Source organism: Hylaeus volcanicus, chromosome 4, assembly GCF_026283585.1.
Source record: "Hylaeus volcanicus isolate JK05 chromosome 4, UHH_iyHylVolc1.0_haploid, whole genome shotgun sequence".
Lineage (NCBI taxonomy): Eukaryota > Metazoa > Arthropoda > Insecta > Hymenoptera > Colletidae > Hylaeus > Hylaeus volcanicus.
This window is the reverse complement of record NC_071979.1, coordinates 6,304,408-6,326,550: the sequence shown is the minus strand read 5'-3', so window position 1 is coordinate 6,326,550 and position 22,143 is coordinate 6,304,408. Positions and strand designations below refer to the sequence as shown.

Below are 22,143 nucleotides of genomic sequence, written 5' to 3'. Positions count from 1 at the left end.
TATTCTATGGAAATTCAGCTTGGGGGTTGGAGCCAACAAAACAGCCCTCTGACGATCATGGTTTCCAAATATGTATCGAACACGAAACTTTCCTTCCATTTTCACGAGTATTGATCTGACTCGAAATTTGTTTGTATACTTGCCGATAGGGCGTGGAAAAATCATGGTACAAGTGAGAAGAAGGCAACTTATCGAGTAATGATAAAATTAAATTGCGGTGATAATAAAATTTATTATGTCGCGATGTTACTGTATGTATTAACGTCATTTGTTAATAGCAACAGACTGAAATATGTAACTTGATGAGGAGACAAATATTAATGATTTGTATACTCTGAAAATAGTCGATTAATGATCCCATTTTGAAATCATTTGTATTATGTCTGGAATATTCTTTCGTAAAATTGAATATTAAGGAGAACTTAATTGCACTAATTGAATAAACCTAACCCCAGACCTAATAAGAAATTACTTGGATTAGTCTTTAAAATCAACGAATTTACTCAATTTATTCTTAAAAAAAAGTCAAAAGCCTCTGCTTTATATTAATCACCCTGTGTGTACCTTGTACCAAGAATTCTCGCTCTGTACTCTGTATCCTCCAGCGCGATTACCCCGTAGCGAGTTCTATAGTACTTTTTTCTCCCCGTAGAGTATCGATTTAGAAGAGAGACGCTCCTTAGGCCACCCTCCGTTTAGTTTGCCCTTCGAACGAGTCGTTCGACGCGAACTTAGCCGCGCGACGTCGCCATTCCAGGGATTGAAAACTGTCGTGACATCGATTATGGCTCCCGAAACAGTTATGAAAAATCATTAGCCGGAACAACTATCGCAGAGAACCCAAAAAACTAAGCATATAGACTCTTGTTACGGTCGGACTATCCGTTTTATGATAATTGTTATTTTTTGGTTCTTGTATACATGTATATAGGTTCATTACTGTATCCGTCATAAATTTATAAATTTATCGAAGTTACATGAATTTTTGTAGAGGGTTGTAATATCTGAACGTGGACTCAGAAAATTCGAACTTGTTTGGGAATTTTTTTTTTTTAAGGTAAATCTCTAAATTAAATTTGTTTAAAATTTTAGTATGTTAGGATAATACTTAAAAGAAGTTTAATTAAATTAATGCAACACAATGACAAGTGTAAAGACAGATTAATTTCTACATATAATAAAAATATGATCGATGCTATAATTATGCTCTGCGATGTGCAAATAATACGTACCGAACAGTTTCACGTTCTGAGAAATTCGAAACGTTGAAATCGACACCTTGGCCAACAAATACCAATTACAGAACCGACATTACAACCCTAACAGGCACGACTGCGACCAGTTTTTTCCTGTTCTCGTTGCCATTTGCTCCTAATATCGGTTCTTCATAACCGTTTCGCCAATAAATCGTTGCGCAACTGTTCGTTCGAACAGTTATTTCTGGAAGAGTATCGCATCCTCTCCCATTGACACCGAATTATAACGATCCACGCGCAGGACGCGGAATTGCAACAATCCGCGTTGTCGCTGCAACGTCAGCGAACAGGACACGTACGAAACACACGCAAACACACACGCACACGCACAATACTCTCGACACCATGGAGTGGATTGTGGCCACGAACTCGATGATTAACACTCGAAATTAGGTACGAGATCGACGCTCGCCGAGGACGGGAAGCATCGGCGATCGTGGCCCGCTGCAACTGGCGGTGGGAAATAAAGGAGTTAGTAGCATGGGCATGTGTGTCTGTCCGTCTGTCCGAATCGCCAGCACGTTAACGTCGAATCTATGATAATATATGTTTCTGCGTAGGAGCCTCTCAGAAGATACCAAACTGATCGACTTGACATTCTAATCATTCCTCAATTTTTACCCACTCGGCACAAGTTTTTGTGGTTTTATTATCGACTCTGTTTTTGGGTGTTGATCTATGTGTCGTTCCCTATGTGTTATTCCCTTGTAAGTATATGTATCTTGATACGGATTAATTGTTTACAGAATCAGATACAAGTATACTCGTGGCTGGCATTCGTGAATATATTGTCAAACATGGATATACTAATAGTTGACACTGAATATCAGTTTGATTTCGAAGAGGCTCGTATGCACACGTGAACGTATATGTATATTAAACAGGATGAATCACCTGACTTATCCAACATCATTATTCTCGTTGTCAATTGACCAGATGATACAAAAATTTTAATTACTATGAACAAAAAATAATATGGGTGGACAAGTTACACGATTCATCTTCTATACACCTGTCTTTTTTGTTTATTTAGATCCGTTTCGAGGCAACGGTTACTCAAGAAGAGTGACTTTGGAGTGGAAGAGCTTTAAATTAATGACACTATTTTTTGATCTATATTGAATAATTTATAAAAAGGGAGTAAAATGAATCCTGTTTGATTTTATAAACTTCAAACGTACCAAACAGTCTTTTAACGACATTCGCAACACTGTAGCATATTTTCTACATAATTGTTACTGTAATCAGATAACTACAAATGTTGTTAACTTCTTTCTGGGTATGATTCAATGATGATATATTTAAATTGTAACGTTTGGAATTTACTGTTCGAGCAGATATTTTGTGATTTTTGAGTCGTTGCCTTGAAGCAGGTCGTTAGTTGTATAAGTAAATGTACATATCTACCTACACGACTCACAGCCGAGCTTTTGCACGCTTGCGAGGTGTCTGCCAAGAAGTGTGACCTCTGAGTGGTCAGTTCGATGGTTGTTACGTTGTTAGATGTGCATGAGCCTATCGGTATGATCGTTTAACTATATAAATGGTATATGTACATAAATGTAATCGGTTCCCATATTTTACCAAATCTCTTTAATAATTAAATATACGATATTTTGATATCATCGTTTCAACCGCGATCCCATATTTTAAGTAAAATTGCCCCTTAGATTCTCTCTATTTTGTCAGGACTGACAATGTACATACTAGGAACAATGTTCCGAATGTTTCTAATAACGTGTGAACAAGAAGAATACGTGGTTATTTTATAATGGAGAATATTTTTCTGGTGTCTACCATGACGTGTAATGTTCCTAATTATTATAATCTTTCATGCTACGCAGAGCTAAAGGTAAACGTAATTCGAATCGAGTGTCGGTCCAATTACCTGTTGTCCATTATCCGAGATCGCGACGTGGAAGCACCTGACACCTCGGATTTCATGTATTTTTGTTGATTTGATACGTGACCAAGACGAACACCGAATAGTAAAATAAAATATCCTCTACTTAATCGTCGCTATATTAGTCTTGAGGTTTTATTTTAATTTCTGAGTTTCTTTCGGGAGCATTATCAGTTCAGCCAAACCGTAAAATTTGTATTTCTCTGTTGATGGATTCTGTAGTGAAAAAGTTATTATCAAATTTTTCTTTCTTTTTTATTACTGTCCACATATTGTGGATGCCTTCCCAAGGGCGCGAAGAGGTTAATAATTCATTTTTTCTCTGAATTTAAAAATGCGTAACGTGCATGTCTTAATTCGAGGGCAAGTTCACCGCGACCCTCGATCGTTAAAATGTGTTATTACGAATCCTCGAGAGGGCTAATCCGCTAATTATTTTCAGGAAAGTGCGTTCGCGCTGGTTTCCACGCGCAACGACGAATCCGAGCGTGCAGAGAGCCACTAAAAGTTTCATTGCCTCGCGAAGGGTGCGGCCCAGTTTCGAAACTCGTAATCCCCATTCGCGACCGATCAACCGGACGGTTCCACAGCGAATCGTGCTCGTAGAAAGGATCGTAACACGCTTTAACGCGACACATCTTAAGCTCCCTTGAACCGCGTCCCCGCGCGGAACACTCTGGGTCGCGATTTTGCGATTTTACTACTCTTTTAGTGGTTCCGCGCGACAATCCACTGTTTCGAACTACCGGAAACTGCTGCCTCGTGCGATTTTCAAGATGCCGCGCTGAGATCGCGCAGTTCATTGGTAGCACTTTGTACTTTACGGGACCGTTTACTCAATATGTTTACTTAATATTTACACTGTAATGGACGTCCATACTGCAATGGCGCTATCTATAAATTGAGCGCATACTGCAGACCCAGGCATATTTTAGTTAGTCGAGTAAAGATATCAATCCCTACAATTTAATTTAAGCAAATTTCTTCGACAAATATCGAAAGTATGAATACGTATGTGACTGATCGTATATTACGGAGCAAAATATTTCCCAAAATATGTCACGACGAATGAAATGCTTGGAACAATGCTCCCGTTCAACGATATTCCACCAAACAACGATTCCAGTTATTACTTCGCACCGCATTAATTTCATTGATTAAAGCGTTCATAATAAAAAAAAACCGAGGAATAAGATAAATGTAAAAACTGGAAAGTACATAGACGCTTTTCTCTCGTTTTCTCGGAAATGGCAACAGGTAAAGATTGTATCGAGGGCGATAACGACCGTAGATTGTGGGTATCGTTTGAGTATTCCTGGTAAGTACGGAACAAATGGAGAACAGAAGGGAAACTAGGGAAACTCGTTTCGACGTAGTCCGATATTGTTCGGTGCGCGTATCGCGTTAGGCGAGACACGTAAGGTAATCATCTAACCATCGATTTCGCCCAACTTCCACAGTGATCTGCGCTCAGGGACTGATCGCGAAAGACAAGAGCGGCACGTCTGATCCGTACGTGACGGTCCAAGTCGGGAAAGTGAAGAAGCGCACCAGGACGATGCCGAGGGAATTGAATCCGGTTTGGCACGAGAAGTTCTACTTGTGAGTAATCCCATTACGATTCCTGCGAGCCCGTGAATTACGTGCCTCCGCTAATTCGTCGGAATGAAAAGGGGATGAATACCGCTCCGCTTCGCTTCGCTTCCCCGGGCGAAAATTAATCTCCAGTTTGCGTGTATCGAGAACATCTAGATTCCCAATTACGTTTTACATATTGTTACGCGTGTATCGTTTATGATAGTAATTCGACTAATTTATGCGTTACGTTGAGCCTTGGGTTGTAGAATGTTGGTGTGCAAACGAATAATAGGTTCTTAGCTATGGAGCATTTAATATCGATGTAAAATGTTCTGAGAAGGCAAGTCTTTTTCGATTTTCGATATCTGAGAGTGGATAAATATCGCAGATCTTGGATTTGCTGAATTTTTTTTGCTGCACTCAAATATGACGTTCTGGTCTACTTTTTTGAGATTCTGGAAAGAACATTTCATATAGACACTGCGAAGTATAATAATTCTGAAATAATTATATGAGATATTAGGATGAGTGCTAAAATGTTCGTAAATTGACAATTAACGAATATTAGACGCACTTGACAAATTAAATAAAGATATATGAAAACTTGATAAAATTACACCACAGAATAAAGAATCGTCAGCGCACATAGAAACCTTCAGCAGTGGAATACTGTCTGACCAGTTACTAACTCATTCTACTAGCCAGCTCAGGAAGTGAGGTATGACCGTGCCTGGTCAGACAAGTAAAATACTGCCAGTCTACTAAACGTACAGTCTTTGCTCAGACTATACGAATCCAGTACATAGAATTAAATATAAACTACATTAATTATACTGCAATTAACTAAAAGATCAAATAAATAAATAATACACATTCAAGAAAAAATGTTACCCATACTACAGTCAATTTTCTCCCAATGCCATCCAAAATAAAATTACTTAACAAACAATCTACCGATATTTTCAAGCAGAAGAAAAAATAACATAGTTAGAATAATTACACTTGCCCGAAAGTCTCTCTAACGAAATCGTCTTCTCGTTCCCAGCGAGTGTCACAATTCGTCCGATAGAATAAAAGTGAGAGTATGGGACGAGGACAACGACCTGAAGTCGAAGCTGCGGCAAAAGCTGACGAGGGAGAGCGACGACTTCCTCGGGCAGACCATCATCGAGGTGAGAACGCTCAGCGGCGAGATGGACGTCTGGTACAACCTGGAGAAGAGAACGGACAAGAGCGCTGTGTCCGGGGCGATCAGGTTGCACATCAGCGTGGAGATCAAGGGCGAGGAGAAGGTCGCGCCTTATCACGTGCAGTACACCTGCCTGCACGAGAACCTCTTCCACAGCCTGTGCGAGAAGAACGACGGCGTGGTGGGCCTGCCCCAGGCGAAGGGCGACGACGCCTGGAAGGTGTACTTCGATCCACCTGGTGAAGAACTCGTCGACGAGTTCGCGATGCGATACGGCATCGAGAGCATCTACCAAGCAATGACGTGAGTAAATTTAATTAACGAGATGCAAAGTATCTTGGCAGAAACCTGGACCAGGGGAGTCCCAGACTAATTAATCGTTAAAGACTTGTACATAATTATTTAAAACCTTTCTATGTGAAGTTGCGATACTCTCGATAATAACAAATTACGATAAACCCGAGCGATGGTTAAATGGAAGATAACATTTCTGAAATGTAATTTTTCATGTGAAAAATAATAGTTGAGATGATAGCATGTAAATAAATATATAATTGACTTTTCGATTATATTATGAAAGACTCGATGATAAAGTAATTATACAAGGTAAACTCTTTCGTTGAGACAATGAAAATATTTCTACGATACAATTTATTATTAGGAAGACCAACGAATAATATCGTTTCTGCGAAAGTAATATTCATGGTTACCAAGACTCCTTTGAAATGTTTCAGACACTTCCACTGCCTCTCGACGAAGTACCTCTGTCCAGGTGTGCCAGCGGTGATGTCGACCCTCCTGGCGAACATAAACGCGTACTATGCCCACACCAGCGCAAGTTCCGCCGTTTCTGCTAGTGATAGATTCGCCGCCAGCAACTTCGGGGTGAGTTAGGTGCAAGACATCGAAGACTGCGTTTATTCGCGGGCGGAAGAACGAGGGAGAGAAGGATGGGAACATCGTGATTGAGAAATGCTCGTGCAATTTCCTAGTAGCCTAAACCGTCCATTATTCCCAGTATGGTTCAAGTCGACCGCTCGTGGAACTTTACAGCACACGTGTTCTCGTGGCTCTATCAATTACATTCTGAGACCCTTCGATTAAGCTCGGTCTTTTTCTGCCCCTCCTCGACCGTCTTCTTGTTTTTCGACCAAGCATTTCGTGGCTGGAAATTGAAAACGCCACGAACAAGGCGCTCGCGTGCAGCGTCCGGTCTAATTAAGATTTTAATTAAGATTTTCTTTTATTTCGCCACGAGTCTACCTCTGGGTCAACTGATTCTCAGGGAAGCTCGATTGCGCTTCAGCCTGATGTGCGTGTATCGTTGATCAAACGCAACTGTGCGTTGGTTGTTTTTTTGTAAAATGGGTACATAACCGTTATTATACTGCGTGTGCGGTCTAGAAGAATGAAGAAAAAGAGAAAAGAATGTTTTTCTTTCCTTCGCTTTGAAAGGTTTCCATTATCGTTTTTTTTTTTTTTTTAAGAGAGACTCGGATATTTTCATCTGTGAAGATGGCGTGATCTATCGAACAAGAGCATTCAGTTCTTCGCAAAAACGTTTTACTGTTGACTATGCAGATGAGCGCTCGGGATTTGCAGCATACACCGTTCGTAGCGAAATGGTTTTAATAAAACGATGTAAATTTGTCCGCAGTAGCTTCGAAAGGGGAACAAAAATAGATGGTTGGTCCTGTTTTCAACGTTCTTGAATTATGCATGACTTTCTTTTTTTTTGACGGGAGTGAAAACACACACATGCTGCAGTAAGTTGATCTACGCTGACAGCTTGTAAGAAAATATGCTCGACACTAGAGAGGCAAGGCAAAGAGGCTCATGAAAAATGAAACTCGTTGAAATAAAGAGCTGTCTCAATTTAGTGTGAAAAGCTGCACCAAACATTTTACGATTCAATTTTTATGAAACAAATTTGAAGTATAGAGAAATAGAGACATTCACTATAACATATCCAAACTTCATTTGCTTGGATTTTGTTAACTCTTTCTAAATTTTGTTCAATTTTGTTTTCATTACACTATCCTACGGTGCTCTTCATACTAATATCTGAATGCCTGGAATCGCAAGCACATCAACTATTAATTAACGAGATTTTACCTTTGATCTAATAATTGTTTTTGCCGACTTTACACGACTACAGTCGAAGAAACTTCGTTCTTCAAACATTTTCCGGTAGACCGAATACCCCGTATCTTCGAATCGTTCTTCTTTCACGAATGAAAGAAAATGACCGAGTAGTCAGACATTGCGGCCAACTGGACGTGTTCATAATTTATGGAAACTCGATACTTCTGAGGAAATACATTTTCCTTCGTTCACGTGCCATTTCTCCCGTTCCAGAAAGAAAAGTTCGTGAAATTACTGGATCAGCTGCACAACTCTCTGCGGATCGATCTGTCGATGTACAGAAACAACTTCCCGGCGTCCAGCCGTGAGAAGCTGATGGACCTGAAGAGCACGGTCGATCTGCTGACGAGCATCACGTTCTTCCGTATGAAGGTTCAGGAACTGTCCAGCCCGCCCAGAGCGAGCACCGTGGTGAAAGACTGCGTGAAAGCGTGCCTACGCTCGACGTATCAGTTCTTGTTCGAGAACTGCTACGACATTTACAACAGGGAGTTCCAGGTCAGTATTAAGCAATACTTAATCCATCCATTACCAGTACCGAAGAACCAGTAATTAACGATCTTGAATCTCAGACGGTTGCAAAGATAATCATACAGTGATCAAAAAATAATCACTGTCCAATTCCATTCCAGGTGGACCCGAGCGAAGTAAAGAGAGACCCAGAGGACCACGGACCCCGTTTGGAGTCCCTCGACTTCTGGCATAAACTGATCGCCTTAATCGTTTCGGTGATCGAAGAGGACAAGAACAGTTACGCGCCCGTGCTGAATCAATTCCCTCAGGAGCTGAACATCGGTCAACTGTCGGCGGCCACTATGTGGTCGCTGTTCGCGGTCGACATGAAGTACGCGCTGGAGGAGCACGAGCAGCACAGACTGTGCAAGTCCTCGGCCTACATGAACCTCCACTTCAAGGTCAAGTGGTTGCACACTAACTACGTCATGGACGTGCCCCCTTACAAGGGTGCGGTGCCGGAGTACCCGGCGTGGTTCGAGCCTTTCGTGATGCAGTGGCTGAACGAGAACGACGACGTATCACTAGAATATCTCCATGGTGCCTTCAACAGAGACAAGAAGGACGGAGTGAGTATTATTCTCTTGCCCTCGACAAGCAAACCTAGCGGTGGGGCTCGGATTTCAAACTGTCTCGAAACATCTTCGGACAAAACTTCGAAGACTTTGGTCAAAGATTACGGAAGTCTCGGAACTTTCTGTAAAATAAATTTTTTGTATTCACGACTTTCCATCCTAACTTCAAGATACTTTCTAAATAGCTCTATGAATAATTCATTTATGTAAGAATTTTGAAGTAAGATTAACTAAAGTTCCATCTCTAAATAAATATGTAACTTGTTACAGTTCCAAAAGAGCAGCGAGCACGCGCTCTTCAGCGTCTCCGTCGTCGACGTCTTCACTCAGCTAACCCAATGCTTCGACGTAGTCTCCAAACTAGAGTGTCCTGATCCAGAGATTTGGAAGAGATATATGAAGAGGTTTGCGAAGACCATCGTGAAAGTCTTGGTCGCTTACGCTGACATCGTCAAGAAGGAGTTCCCCAGCCATCTGAAGGAAGAACGAATCGTACGTATCAAAGAAATGTATAAATTGATCGCTGCTACAGTGCCTTACTAACAGTCTTCCTGTACCTTCTGTTCTAAGACTGATAGATTTTACTTCTCTACTTTCGAAACTTAATTCAACAAAAAGAAACCTCTTTTTGACGGTGGAAATCTTAAAACCCTCGCAATGTCTTAGAGACCCCGAAAACGTCAATGACATCTTTCAGTGTCTATCCGTAGTGCTCTGCAGTTCCTACTTTATTTTTCTATATCTTATTAATGGATACCTAACTCTGCACGTTTGAAAATAAAACTACCTTAAAGTAATATGTGTCACCCCAAATGATTACTGTGCACTCCTGCTATCAAGTATATTCTACGAATAATTAAACAAATCTTTCTTCAGGCCTGCATCTTGATGAACAACATTCAGCAGCTGCGAGTGCAGCTGGAGAAGATGTTCGAGTCGATGGGCGGCGAGAAACTGGAAGAGGACGCGGCGAACATTCTGAAGGAGCTTCAGCAGCAACTGAACGCAGCTTTGGACGACCTGGCGATGTTGTTCGCGAAGAGCCTGGAACCGAGGATAACGGCTTCCGTGAAGGAGTTGGGAGACCTGCTGTTGGCCATCAAGGGCGGTGGACAGGTGCAGATGTCGCAACCCGCGCAAAGGAACAACGTCGCCGTCGAAGCTGACGAGGTACTGCGACCGTTGATGGTCTTGCTCGACGGAAGCCTGTCCTTGTACGCTGAATCTTGCGAGAAGACGGTGCTGAAGAGGCTGCTTAAAGAATTGTGGAAGATCGTCATGAGGATTCTCGAGAAGACCGTTGTGCTGCCGCCCATGTCGGATAAGAGCGTACGTCTTCGATGGTTTGAGGCGCGATGAGGGGAGTTTTTATGATATTTATTATTCGTGTCTTTTACAGATGATGTTCAAGAATCTGACGGATAACGCGAAGAATCTGGCGGCGAACGCGAAGATAGAGGACATGTCGAAACTGTTCAAGAACCATATGGCAGGCAAACCCGACGTGAAGAATGCCTTGAGCGGCGTAATGGTGAGTGATGGACTTTCGATTTTAAGTGGATTTTAAGTGGCTTGATATTGATCTAATTACAATTTAGAATGGTAATTTTAAATTGCTAATTTAACTGGTTGATTAACTTTGATTGTTTCTGTGGTATTAATAAAAATAATTATTTGTGTAGGATATTTCCAAGGAAGTAGAGAAGAACCTTTCACCGAAACAATGCGCGGTTCTCGAAGTCGCCCTCGACACCATCAAACAGTACTTCCACGCAGGTGGAAACGGTTTGAAGAAGACGTTCTTGGAGAAATCGCCAGAACTGCAGAGCTTACGATATGCTCTTAGCTTGTACACGCAAACAACGGACACCCTTATCAAGACCTTCGTCACGTCGCAGGTCAACCAAGGTAAGCCAATTTTTCGACAACAATTTATATACGTAAATCTAAATTTTCTCGTGTACTGGTAGACAGTACATAATATAACGATTTCAAACATATTAACGTCAGGATGAAAATTAATTACAATTACTTTCGTTATCAATCCTTACCGAGGTCATCTATTTAGGATTACACTATTTGGGGTCGTAATTATCACACATTCCACGTATTATTTATCACAGAATGTACACAAAATTTTAACGAAGACTGTTTAAAATTCTATCCGTAAGTGACATATAGACAAAAATTTATTTTGATTAAGTTTCTTATGATTAATGTACGTGATAATTGGATTGCTTACACAACACATTATTGGCTATTTCAGGCACCATTTCATCAAAATTGTCAATTGATAGGCTCCACAAGAATTTGTACGCTTGAGGTAATTGCACCAGTGGATCACATTAGCCTTCCAAAAAAAAAAAAAAAATAGTTGAAAGAAAGCTGATTTTCATGGAATATCATGATTCATTCTAAAATAATTCACATACTAAAAGATTAATAGATACATTACTATTACATTATGATTTAAGGAAACAGATTGATTAACAAAAACAGGTTTATTAAAATAATCTAAACCAACTGCATCTCCTCTTGGACATTCGAAAGAGTGCTGGTGCTTTTACCTTACGCTCCATGAATCAAACTTCCCTTTCGCTATGGAAAAAAACAATGTACACGATCCGGGCAAAAGAAACCTAGACTCGTTTTACAACATGTATAATTCGCTACCATGTACACCGCAAAAATCGGGACGAAATGCAACCGACGTAACCGAAATTGTCGCGACAGTGCCGCTGAACACTGCGTCAAAGCTACGTCAGCGTCAGCGTTCGATGAGCAGCGAGAGAGGTGGTGACGAAGGGGACGGAGCCGAGGGTATGGAAAGCCTCGAAGAACCCCTTCGCCAGAGCAAGCCCTCTCTACGTCGAGAGAGTCGACAAGGTACCAGAGAGCACTACCCTTAGAGCAGAAGCCTCGGGAATTTTTGGCTGACTATTCGGTCACTCTCGAGATCTAGCCGCTCGTTTAGGACGTAGTGGACTGTTTGTTATTGCATTATTCACCGAGGAGTCTCACAGGGACGATCTTGTATCAACTTGGTTCTGTTTCTTTGCATTACTATACAGAATCGACACTTTTATGTTACGAGTAACAATCTCTCTTTGTTTGATTATTCTTCTGTTGATCGTTTGAAACGTTGCCTGCCATGCAGAGAGGAAACCTGTACTTTGTATCTCGACTCTGATCAAATAGAGTGTAAACATTAAATGGACAGCTTTCAGCGGTTTTGAAATGTTTAAAATGTTTTAAAAGCCTTACTACTAGTATCTACGATGATAATAGTAAGATAAGGTCAGAAGATGTCATTTTTGAAACTTCTGTCACTAATCAAGTCGTTCTACCATAGTGTCTCATCTGAATGCATGCACTTATCGCGTATGAAAAGAAGTAAACAATTATCAGTATCTGAATCACTAGAAAATAAATCCAACCAAGTGTCTCATCTAAAAGAGCCCAAAATTTCGCATGGCAGCCAACAGGTAAACCCTTTCGGCGCTATGACAGCTTGTAAGAGTTCAATGAAATTACCCAAAGCGTGTTACAAACGCTAGTAGTAAGCCTTCTACGGTCTGACCAGAATCTATTGACCGCTCAAGGTCGTTTAAAACTTATCCTCACCACACCGTTTATTCATGACTAATTTCTTTTATTTTGCACGTCGATTTTAATGAAAGTTCATATAAAGAAGAATCGAGAAATATTTTGTTTCATTTTTCTGTTCGAATCCGCGATCGAATCACGATAACAACGGTGGCCTTGAACGGTGAATCGACTTGGTTCCGACTACGGTCATAGAATCGAAAGGGCCAGAAGCGTCCCAAAGACCTCTCGGTGACCGGTAGTTGTATTAGGTAGCGCTGCTGCTATCACTACTGCCGCTGTTGCTGCTAACTACGGAGAACCTTGCCAAATCACAGTGCGCATCCCTCAATCATGTTCTTCAAGGCTTTTATACGCAACACACGTACACACATGTGAACACACGTTCACCCGATCACTGCAAATTCACCGTTTCGCTATTCTACGTGATCACTCTTCCGGAGAGTGTACCAATCTCCGGCAACTGTGCAATGGTCCACTTTACGTATCGACGGGATGCAAAACGATCACACGTAAATTATAGAGATAGAAGACCGTGTCCAATGCAGCGTACCTGCACAAAAAGCACTGGAACCATATGCATCAAGCTCTGAGGACAACATCCGAGGTTTACGGCAGACTTATCCTTGGCCAAGAGACGATGAAGACAAGAAATTTTACCGAGATCGTCTCGAAATCGTACCGCTTTAAAATCCTCGCAAAGCCTCTTACGGTTCATAGAGGCTCGCGTCGAATGCTTCATCCTCTCTGATTAATACTCCAAAAAGGCAAAATTTCATGCATACCGTTAGAGCATGTAATCTGCTCTAGAAATAGACACTAGCAAGGGAACGCTGTGAACCGTTAAACGCCTATTTTTTTTATGAAACTTTGCACTAATGTTCATCGGGCCGATATAAGAATTATATCTCGTTGCTGATTACAATTCAATGCACCCGTTTTATTTACGTACATGCTGCTCTTAACCCCTTGCATTCGAGGCCTTTTGTTGATTGTCATTGTATTGACACTTCGAGATCTAAAGACACTAAATCTAAAGAAATATTATTGTAGATTTGCTGCGTGGAACCTAATGGTGACTGAGAGTCGAAGGGTTAAATTACAGAAAACATTTAACAATGCAGAGGAAGAATTTTGTATTGCAAATTTAATTTTTACCATTTTTCAGAGGCTTTTTCTCTGGCATTTCACAATATCTTTCGTAAATCAAGTATCACACGAGTATAGATGAAACGAGTGACTTCGATGTAAGGGGTAGTTTTTTCCCTTAAAGCATAAACAACTGAAACACGCCAGCTCTTAGATTGGGCCAAAATTTGTGCGAACTTTCATGAAAATTGACTCGACGGTTTGCATTATTCCCTTGCGAGTATAGAATCTTAGCATAAAAACTTTGAATTTTTAGCATCGAATAGAAGCGATCTAATTTCTGTCTCTCGTAGCACTTAGCGTCTAAAATGCCGAATGGAATAGAAAAACTGACTGTCGCTAATAAAGTTCCAGATCCCGCGGGCCCGGAAGAAGGTTCCGTGGGCGAGGTCAGCATTCAGGTGGATCTCTTCACGCATCCTGGAACTGGCGAACAGAAGGTCACCGTCAAAGGTACGATCCGATCTATTTTTATTCGTAAACATCGTTCGAACGTTTACCAACGAATGAATCTTGCGTTTTAGTCGTCGCTGCGAACGATTTGAAGTGGCAGCTAGCTACGGGAATGTTCAGGCCGTTCGTTGAGGTGAACCTGATCGGACCACATCTGACCGGAAAGAAGAGGAAGCAGTCGACGAAGTCGAAGAGCAATAACTGGTCCCCGCAATTCAACGAGAGTTTCGATTTGTAAGTGCATTCGTTAAAATGAACAGAGGACTAGGATTTCCTGACCTATTTCAATATTAAACCTACCACGACACAATTGTTTCGTGTGTTATTCGATTTAGGTCCACGTAAAATTGTATTTAATTCCAAGAAGTGTCTTCAGGTCCGAAAGGGTTAATCATCGCATTAAAACAGTGATCCAGAATGGAATTCGTCTGCGTACGAGTAACACTAACAAATTTCCCTGAATTTTCAGCATGATCGGCAACGAGCAGCAGCAACTCGACTTCTACGAGCTGCACATATGCGTGAAGGACTACTACTTCGCGAGGGAGGACCGACTGGTCGGCGTGGCGGTGATGCAGCTGAAGGACATCGTCGAGGAGGGCTCGTGCGCCTGCTGGTTGTCGCTGGGCAAACGAATCCAGATGGACGAGACGGGCTGGACGATCCTGAGGATCCTCTCGCAGAGGAACAACGACGAGATCGCCAAGGAGTTCGTGAAGCTGAAGAGCGACATAAGGCAGGAAACGCCTCTGCCGAATCCCACCTGAACCTCGGGGACACAGCGTTAAAGCATACAGCGAAGCGATGCGTCCTTCGAGTTTGGAAAGAGCTCGGAGGTGGTGAAGGAGGTGCATTGTCCACAGGGGAGACCAGAGGCGTTCGGCCGTCGTGGTCGAGAGAGTACACGAGGTCCTTGACGACCCGCAGAAGACGCGATCGAGAACAACCGCGCGATATATATATACGTATATGTATATACGTGTATACGTATATACATATATATACATACACAGACAAGAGAAACGCCGTTGACGAAACGATCCACCGAATTAATTTCGGTTACGACGAGAACTCGGTCGCTGCGAAATGAAACACGGGAACGAGGCCAGTCCCGTTCCCTTCGCGGCCAGCTGCCGGTCGAGCGTGTTCTTCTCTCTTTTTTACGAATCACAGAGCTTCAGCCCCGTCCCTACAAAACAAAACAAAGGAAAGAATTTACGGAAAAGTGTCCGGACAAGACGTCTCCCGGATTGGTATCGAGCGAACGCGCCCGAGAAAATCCCTGGCCCCCCGAGTCGAAACGCTCGTCCATCGGATACAAAGAAAAGAGGATACCGATAGAACGGAAGAGGGACTGAGGGTGATTCCTCCCTCCCTCTCGGGACGCGTAGAAGCGTCGGAAGCTCGTGAACGGTGATCTCGGTGAACACGGAGGAACGCGAGCCGGACTCTTAATCGATTAAGTGCCGCGAGGAGGGAGGACACGAAGCTTCGAGGCATTTTGAAGAGTGTTCCGAATAGACGCGATACGTGAAAACAGTGCTGCCAGTACGCAATATATTTGGTAATATTCGTAATGTAAGAGAGGAGGAGGAGGAGGAGTCGAATTAGCCGTAAAAAAAAAAAAGAAAATGTGCGTCCAACAAAACGCGAGCGTACCTCGACATCCACGGATACCACCCTGCGACGCGAAGAGGACGAATTAAAAAAAAAAAGAAAAACGAAGGATCACCCACGGGGTACGCGACAGGTCGTGTTTCGACATACGAAAGACGGGGATAATCGCGCTGCGACGAGGCGACGTTAATACTAATTAAAACTATAGACCCTCGTGCGAGACGACGTTTTAGGCCGTTTGTTCGGGAAGACGAGTTTACTTGTAGATAACACGTGAAAAAAAAAACACATTGTTGACGAAGAAGTTTTTTCTAATAACAGTTTAACGTAGCATTGCGTACGACCAAATAGGCGCGCCGCGACGTCGCTCGCCGCGCGCCGTTAGTAATTAAAATAGGCATTGTAATTGTAAAGTACGTTCTTACTCGTAAGGATTAACAAAAAGAGATCGTAAGAGTCTGAATTGCTGTGGTGAACGACAACAGAGGTCCGCTCGAAGGCTTCGAAACACTCCGTGAATACGTCCTCGGTATCGCCTCGGCGACGCGAGACGTCGCGCACGTGTCAATGTACCCCTGTTTACGATCGACGCGAACGAAATCACCGTGCCCCGTCCGCTCTCGATTTTCGAGGGCAACGCAGTAGTGTTTCGAACATCGATTACATTTGTTGCTGGGGTAATTAAGGGAGGAGTCAAGGTTTTTTGCTATGCATTTTAAGGTGCAATTTGTTCTTGTTTTTGAAATTTTTTTACGTATAAAGATGTACTTTCAAAGAAGAAAATTTGACATCGAAGATTTATTATGAATGTATACATATATACAGTCAATTCCATAAATATTCGTACCCTCTATCGAAGAAGTTTCACTAAATTAAATAATAGTTTTGATATTACCAAATGAATTCTTCATTATAAATATGAATTAAATTATACGTGTATATATTTATATATACATCAAGATATTTATACAAACATACACTTGGAAACATCGAACCTATTATTTAATTTAAACAAATTTCTTCAATAGACACGGAGGGTACGAGTATTTATGGGAATGACTGCAGATATAGTAATGGCAATCGTAGAATTCGGTAAAAACTGCGAGATATCTGGAGTTTTTGAAAAACTTCCGAAACATAAAATTAAAAGAAATTAAAAGAAGAAATCAGATCCAACAAAAAAATTACTACTCGTCTACTCGTCCTTACGTATCGATAATTGGCAGATTTTGAACATTATACAAGATGGGTGATATTTTGTTCCAGATAAAAGATGACAAAATGAATTCATATTTCATAGGTAACTGTTCAATCCGAACGTTGTACAATATCTTCATTCGTCATCTATTACCATTGGAATAAAATTTTGCCTATCCCCGCCTATTTCCACGTAAAACTCTAACCGTGCTTCGCGTATGGATGATTGGCGAATTTTCGAACATCACGCGAGGCACTACTGTATCGCGAGACGAGTCTCGATCATCGATCCGGTGTCCGCGGCCGTTTTCACGAGTCGATGGCCCGATTTTTCGAAATTAAACTTTATATCGTCGTAGCTCCTATAGTAATCGAATAATCATACGAATAACTTCTCCGACGACCATTGCTTTCTGCGTGAACGAAGAGGAAAACGAACACACGAGAAGGAAGTGGGAACGCCAGCTTCGAGAACGAACGTTGATACTTCTCTGTCTATTCGCTTGATATCACATCGATATTGCTCTTGTACATAGATCCGAAGGCTGTCCATCCGTGGACACGGTTCGCTGACCACGTTCGAGTCCTTGGCTCTCGTACAAGACATCCCTGCGAATAAAAAAAAAAAAGAGAAAATACGGAAATATCGAAAATCGAGAGTGGGACGCGTTAAATGGTCCCCCGATCCGCTACAAAACGGAAACAGGTCTTCGAAGTAAACGTCGTCGTTCTTCGATTCGCGTCGTATTTGTTGGGCGAAGCTTCGATCGGATCTCCCTTTCGAGGAAAACCTTCGCGAAGAGAGGAAAAGAAAAACTGGAGAGAAAAGGGGGAGACTAAACGATAACACAAAGATGCACGCGACTTTGAACCTAATGAATTTCATTCACCGGCCCCCCGCGGCCCGGCCAGATATACAATTCCAGAGATTACACGATTATATCCAAAAAAGTTTCTACTACGTAGTACGTCTAGATATACTTACGTATTGTGTATAGTGTCTAAACGCTGATGTAGCTGCGAGCGCGGGATTTTCGTCTGGAAAAAGAAAGAGAGGGAGAGAGTGAGAAATAGAAATGAAAAGGAGAGCCACCCAGGAAAGAAATAATCGGCCATCTTTGATAGAACCAGGTGCTTTTCCACGAATCCATTTACACGCGACACAGGTCAGGCGCGGAATCTTTCCGCGTTGAACGATTTCATTTGCCCCTCCCGCTCCTCAACCCCCCCACAGAATTGGGCAAAATTTGTATCTAGATAAATTTCTGCGAGTAACGAGTAAGTTATATACTACTTTTTATTCGTTATACATAGAATCGAAAATTCCGTTTGAGTGGCTGTATATTATACTTCACAATGGAGGAATAAAGATTCAACCGTTAGATCGAATAAACGTCACGAATAAATTGTTACACGTTGGTTCTATTCGTCTGTTATTCGAACGAAATTTTGCCCATTCTATTCCCCGCACTTTGTGAAATTATCCCCATGTTACACGCGCATACTTTTCGAAATTACCAGCTTCGGGGCTGGGTCGTTGCGCGTTCAATGGCGCCAAATCAGCAGGTAATCTCTTCGGGGATTTAGATAAAAATTTAAAGCAGGGAAGAAATGTCTGCCATTTGTTGAGTATCGATGGAAGTTTTATCGATAAAATAATATTATAATTTATGTCGAATGAACAGACATTTATTCGTCTTTGAAGAACGTTTGAAAAAGCGTTGCTTAGTTGGAACTAGGTGCACGCGCAGGAACCCAGACCTTCGAGTAATTTCTGGTCAAGTATCGCGCGTTTCTCCGCGCCTTCGTCACGGAAGATCGTGGAACGGATTTCAGATAAAAGATTTTAACTTCTTTCGTTTGCGAAACGCGATTATCGCGACACTCCTCGACGCGATTAGAACATTTAGATTCAAACGTGTCCAGATCTGTGCCGTTCGATTAGAGAACTCCCTGACGTAATGCTTCTCGATCACGAGACGTGTTCCAGGTCGTTCTTAACACGTTCACGACGGGGTATTTAACCCTCTACTGCACGAATTTTATTTCAACTATCGAAAAAGAAACTATTTCTTGGTTACTTGTATATTTACGAAGAAATTAGTACACCAGCTAAACAAAGTGGCTGAATCTGCCGAGCTACGTCCTGCAAAATTTCCTGAACCAAAAGGATTTAATTCCTCAAAACACCGTACACATGGTACAGAACATTCGAAAATATCAGTAATTAATTAGAAAAATATAAATAGACAAATAAATAGAAGGATTCGTTAGGGAAAGATTTTTGCTCGGTTGCAGCTAGGGAAAAATGAAAATCGGAGGGAACAGAAATCTCTGAGATAAGTTATCAACGTTCGACTTGGGCACTATGAAGACTTTCGTATCAAGTTGTCAACGTGTTAAGTACACACGATTTCGTAACAGAGACGGGCAAAATTTGATTCGAGCGATTTGAGGATTACTTGGACAAATCTTTATTCGTTTATCGTGACATATAATTTTACTTCAGGATTCTCTGCCTTGCAATTAGAGGTGTGGGACATCATCACCTTCAATTTTTATGAATTACGATTTTCCTTTTATATGAGATATGTTCTAGATGAATTAATAAAAGAAATTGATATGGTATAATATGTTCAGTTGTTACTAAAATTTACTTTCTAATGTTTTTTTTTTTCTATTGTTTGTAATAATGGAAACACTAATATCCTAACTCAAGTAATAAAGAAAATAAATATGGACGAAAAACACTGTGTCTGATTTTCTCTGAAGACAAATAACAGTGCAAAGACACGAGTTCACATGGCTCGCGTATTTTACATTCAGGACCTCGCTACGTCGTAAAAATAATAATAATTGCTAAATGTACCGAATACTACAATAACTACATGATTGATATTTATACTCCATCATACATTGTACACCATGGTGTCCCATGCCTCCGGGGTACTAAATAAAAATTCAAAATTACTACCATAATTATTAATAAATAACAATTGGCTGGTTAAACAATATAGGTCTATTAAGTACAAGCATCTTTAACGAAGATGCATCAAAAACTACTGGAAAAGCCTTACCGAGTCCTTCGGTATAAAACGACAATTTTTAAACCTCCTTAAAAGACGATAAATTTGAAGCTTCTTATAAAATAAAAATTCCAATTTTTATAATTACCAAAGACTTCATCTCTCGATTATTTGAAATTTACCTGTAGACACAAATTTTGCTCGTTTCTATTCCGCGATCGAGAGTATGCATTTTCGAGAAAAAGCAGCAACAGGGTTCGTTTACACGAACGAAGATACGAAAAGGTAGACGGGGAAGATCGACGAAAGTAGGAAACACGGGTCCGCGGTCTCGCCACCATATTCATTTGTAAAACTGTCTATTTTCTCCGCTGCCTAAGTACATAATAATTACGAAGAACGGCGAATTCGGCACCCAAGACCAAGTCCGTCGACGAAAACGAGAAAACGGCCTTTGTGTTGCAAGCTGGAAGCGTCGAATTTCCGGGTCGCTCGGCAAATCGCGCCTCGTAGACGGGGTTGGCTGCCAATTTTTCCTCCTACTCTCCGCTTCGATTAATATCTCGTAAGCTTAATGAAAAATATCTCGTGTATTCTGTGATAATTACCCTTTAAAGTACATACACACGTACACACATATCTCACATACATTCAGACGAACATACACGACTCACGAACACGTGCCAGACGCTAGCGTCTGAACCGAGAACACGTCCATGCATGTAAACACGTGGTACTGAGAATCGTAATGGCTGAACGCGAAACACGTTAAAAAAATCGTTCTTTTAAATCGATATTTCGAAAGGAAAACTCAGCCTCTTCGGGTACTTATTTTCTTCGATTTCGACATTGACCTCCTACGAAAGGTATATCGCCATAACGTGTATACAACTCGATTTCTTTCTCCTCTCACGCACCACGGATTCTCAGGGTCAAGTATTTACACGCATACACGCCAGAGATGGGCAAGACACTCTGTAAAATAAGAATTTCGAGTAACGAATGAAAGCTGAAGAAAGCTTGTTACCCTTTGTTCAATAATAATTAGAATCGGAGTTGTAAGATGTTATATTTCGCGTTGAACGAATCGAAGTTTATCCGAACAACCGTCGCATAGAATAATAAACGCTATACGGTGTTCTTATTCATCCGATCATTCCAGGGAAACGTTGCCCATCTCTGACACGCATACCCATACGAAACGATACCCAAACGTACGTGATTACACCGATCCCAATAGCAACAGTATTTTTCTCTTTTAAAAGACAATTTCGATTTCTATTCTCTATACTCGTTAAACGTCCGAAGAGTCTCGTCGGTGTGTGATAAAAATTAGTAGACGCCGCGACGGAACGTCGCGACGCCGCAGACTATGGCCAACCCGGAACGATAAACGAGGACAGCACGGATGAGATGTGCCGAATACGAAACGGGGACGCAAAAGTGTATTCGCGGGCAAACTGAGTCACGTGTACGCGACAGTGGTGGGCAAAACGTAATCGATACGATTACCGAATTGCTGATTTACGGTTGCGATTTACGGAACGTAGTTTACAGTTTATTATCGATAAATCAGACAATTGCGAACGTCGCGAAAGTAATCGCTGCCCACTCTGGTACACGGGTGAACAGGTTGAACGACGAGGGTTCCGAAAAAAACGATCATTCGCTCGTCGCTGCACGAAAGTGGTATTTCAGCATCATGTGTTTCATGCTCACGCAGGTTCTCATCATGGTCAGCCAGATCTTGGGAACAGAGAGGATTATACCGAAAGTTCGTTCATCGTTCACTTTGAAACGTTGAATTATCGAGGGAAATTAACGAAGCTGACGGAAGTTTAACCCTGCAGGGATCTGATATTGTTTTCGAATGTTCGAATCGATCCTATGTACTCCACCGACGAAATATGTAATAACGTTATTATCCTAATTATCG

General features: G+C 41.6%; 1 protein-coding gene across 1 annotated transcript in view; it reads left to right on the top strand.

Annotated features, from left to right (window-relative positions):
- The window catches only part of LOC128875020 (uncharacterized), a 225,830-nt gene extending 208,059 nt beyond the window's left edge, over positions 1-17,771 (top strand). Inside the window, exons 10-22 of the mRNA XM_054120303.1 lie at positions 4,620-4,761; positions 5,783-6,229; positions 6,661-6,811; positions 8,285-8,569; positions 8,704-9,153; positions 9,430-9,651; positions 10,036-10,488; positions 10,559-10,690; positions 10,842-11,067; positions 11,893-12,045; positions 14,263-14,367; positions 14,439-14,601; positions 14,837-17,771. Coding sequence (XP_053976278.1) covers positions 4,620-4,761; positions 5,783-6,229; positions 6,661-6,811; positions 8,285-8,569; positions 8,704-9,153; positions 9,430-9,651; positions 10,036-10,488; positions 10,559-10,690; positions 10,842-11,067; positions 11,893-12,045; positions 14,263-14,367; positions 14,439-14,601; positions 14,837-15,134 — 3,227 coding nt within the window. The 3' untranslated portion in view covers positions 15,135-17,771. The remainder of the gene's footprint in view (positions 1-4,619; positions 4,762-5,782; positions 6,230-6,660; positions 6,812-8,284; positions 8,570-8,703; positions 9,154-9,429; positions 9,652-10,035; positions 10,489-10,558; positions 10,691-10,841; positions 11,068-11,892; positions 12,046-14,262; positions 14,368-14,438; positions 14,602-14,836) is intronic.
- The last annotated feature ends 4,372 nt before the right edge of the window (positions 17,772-22,143 follow it).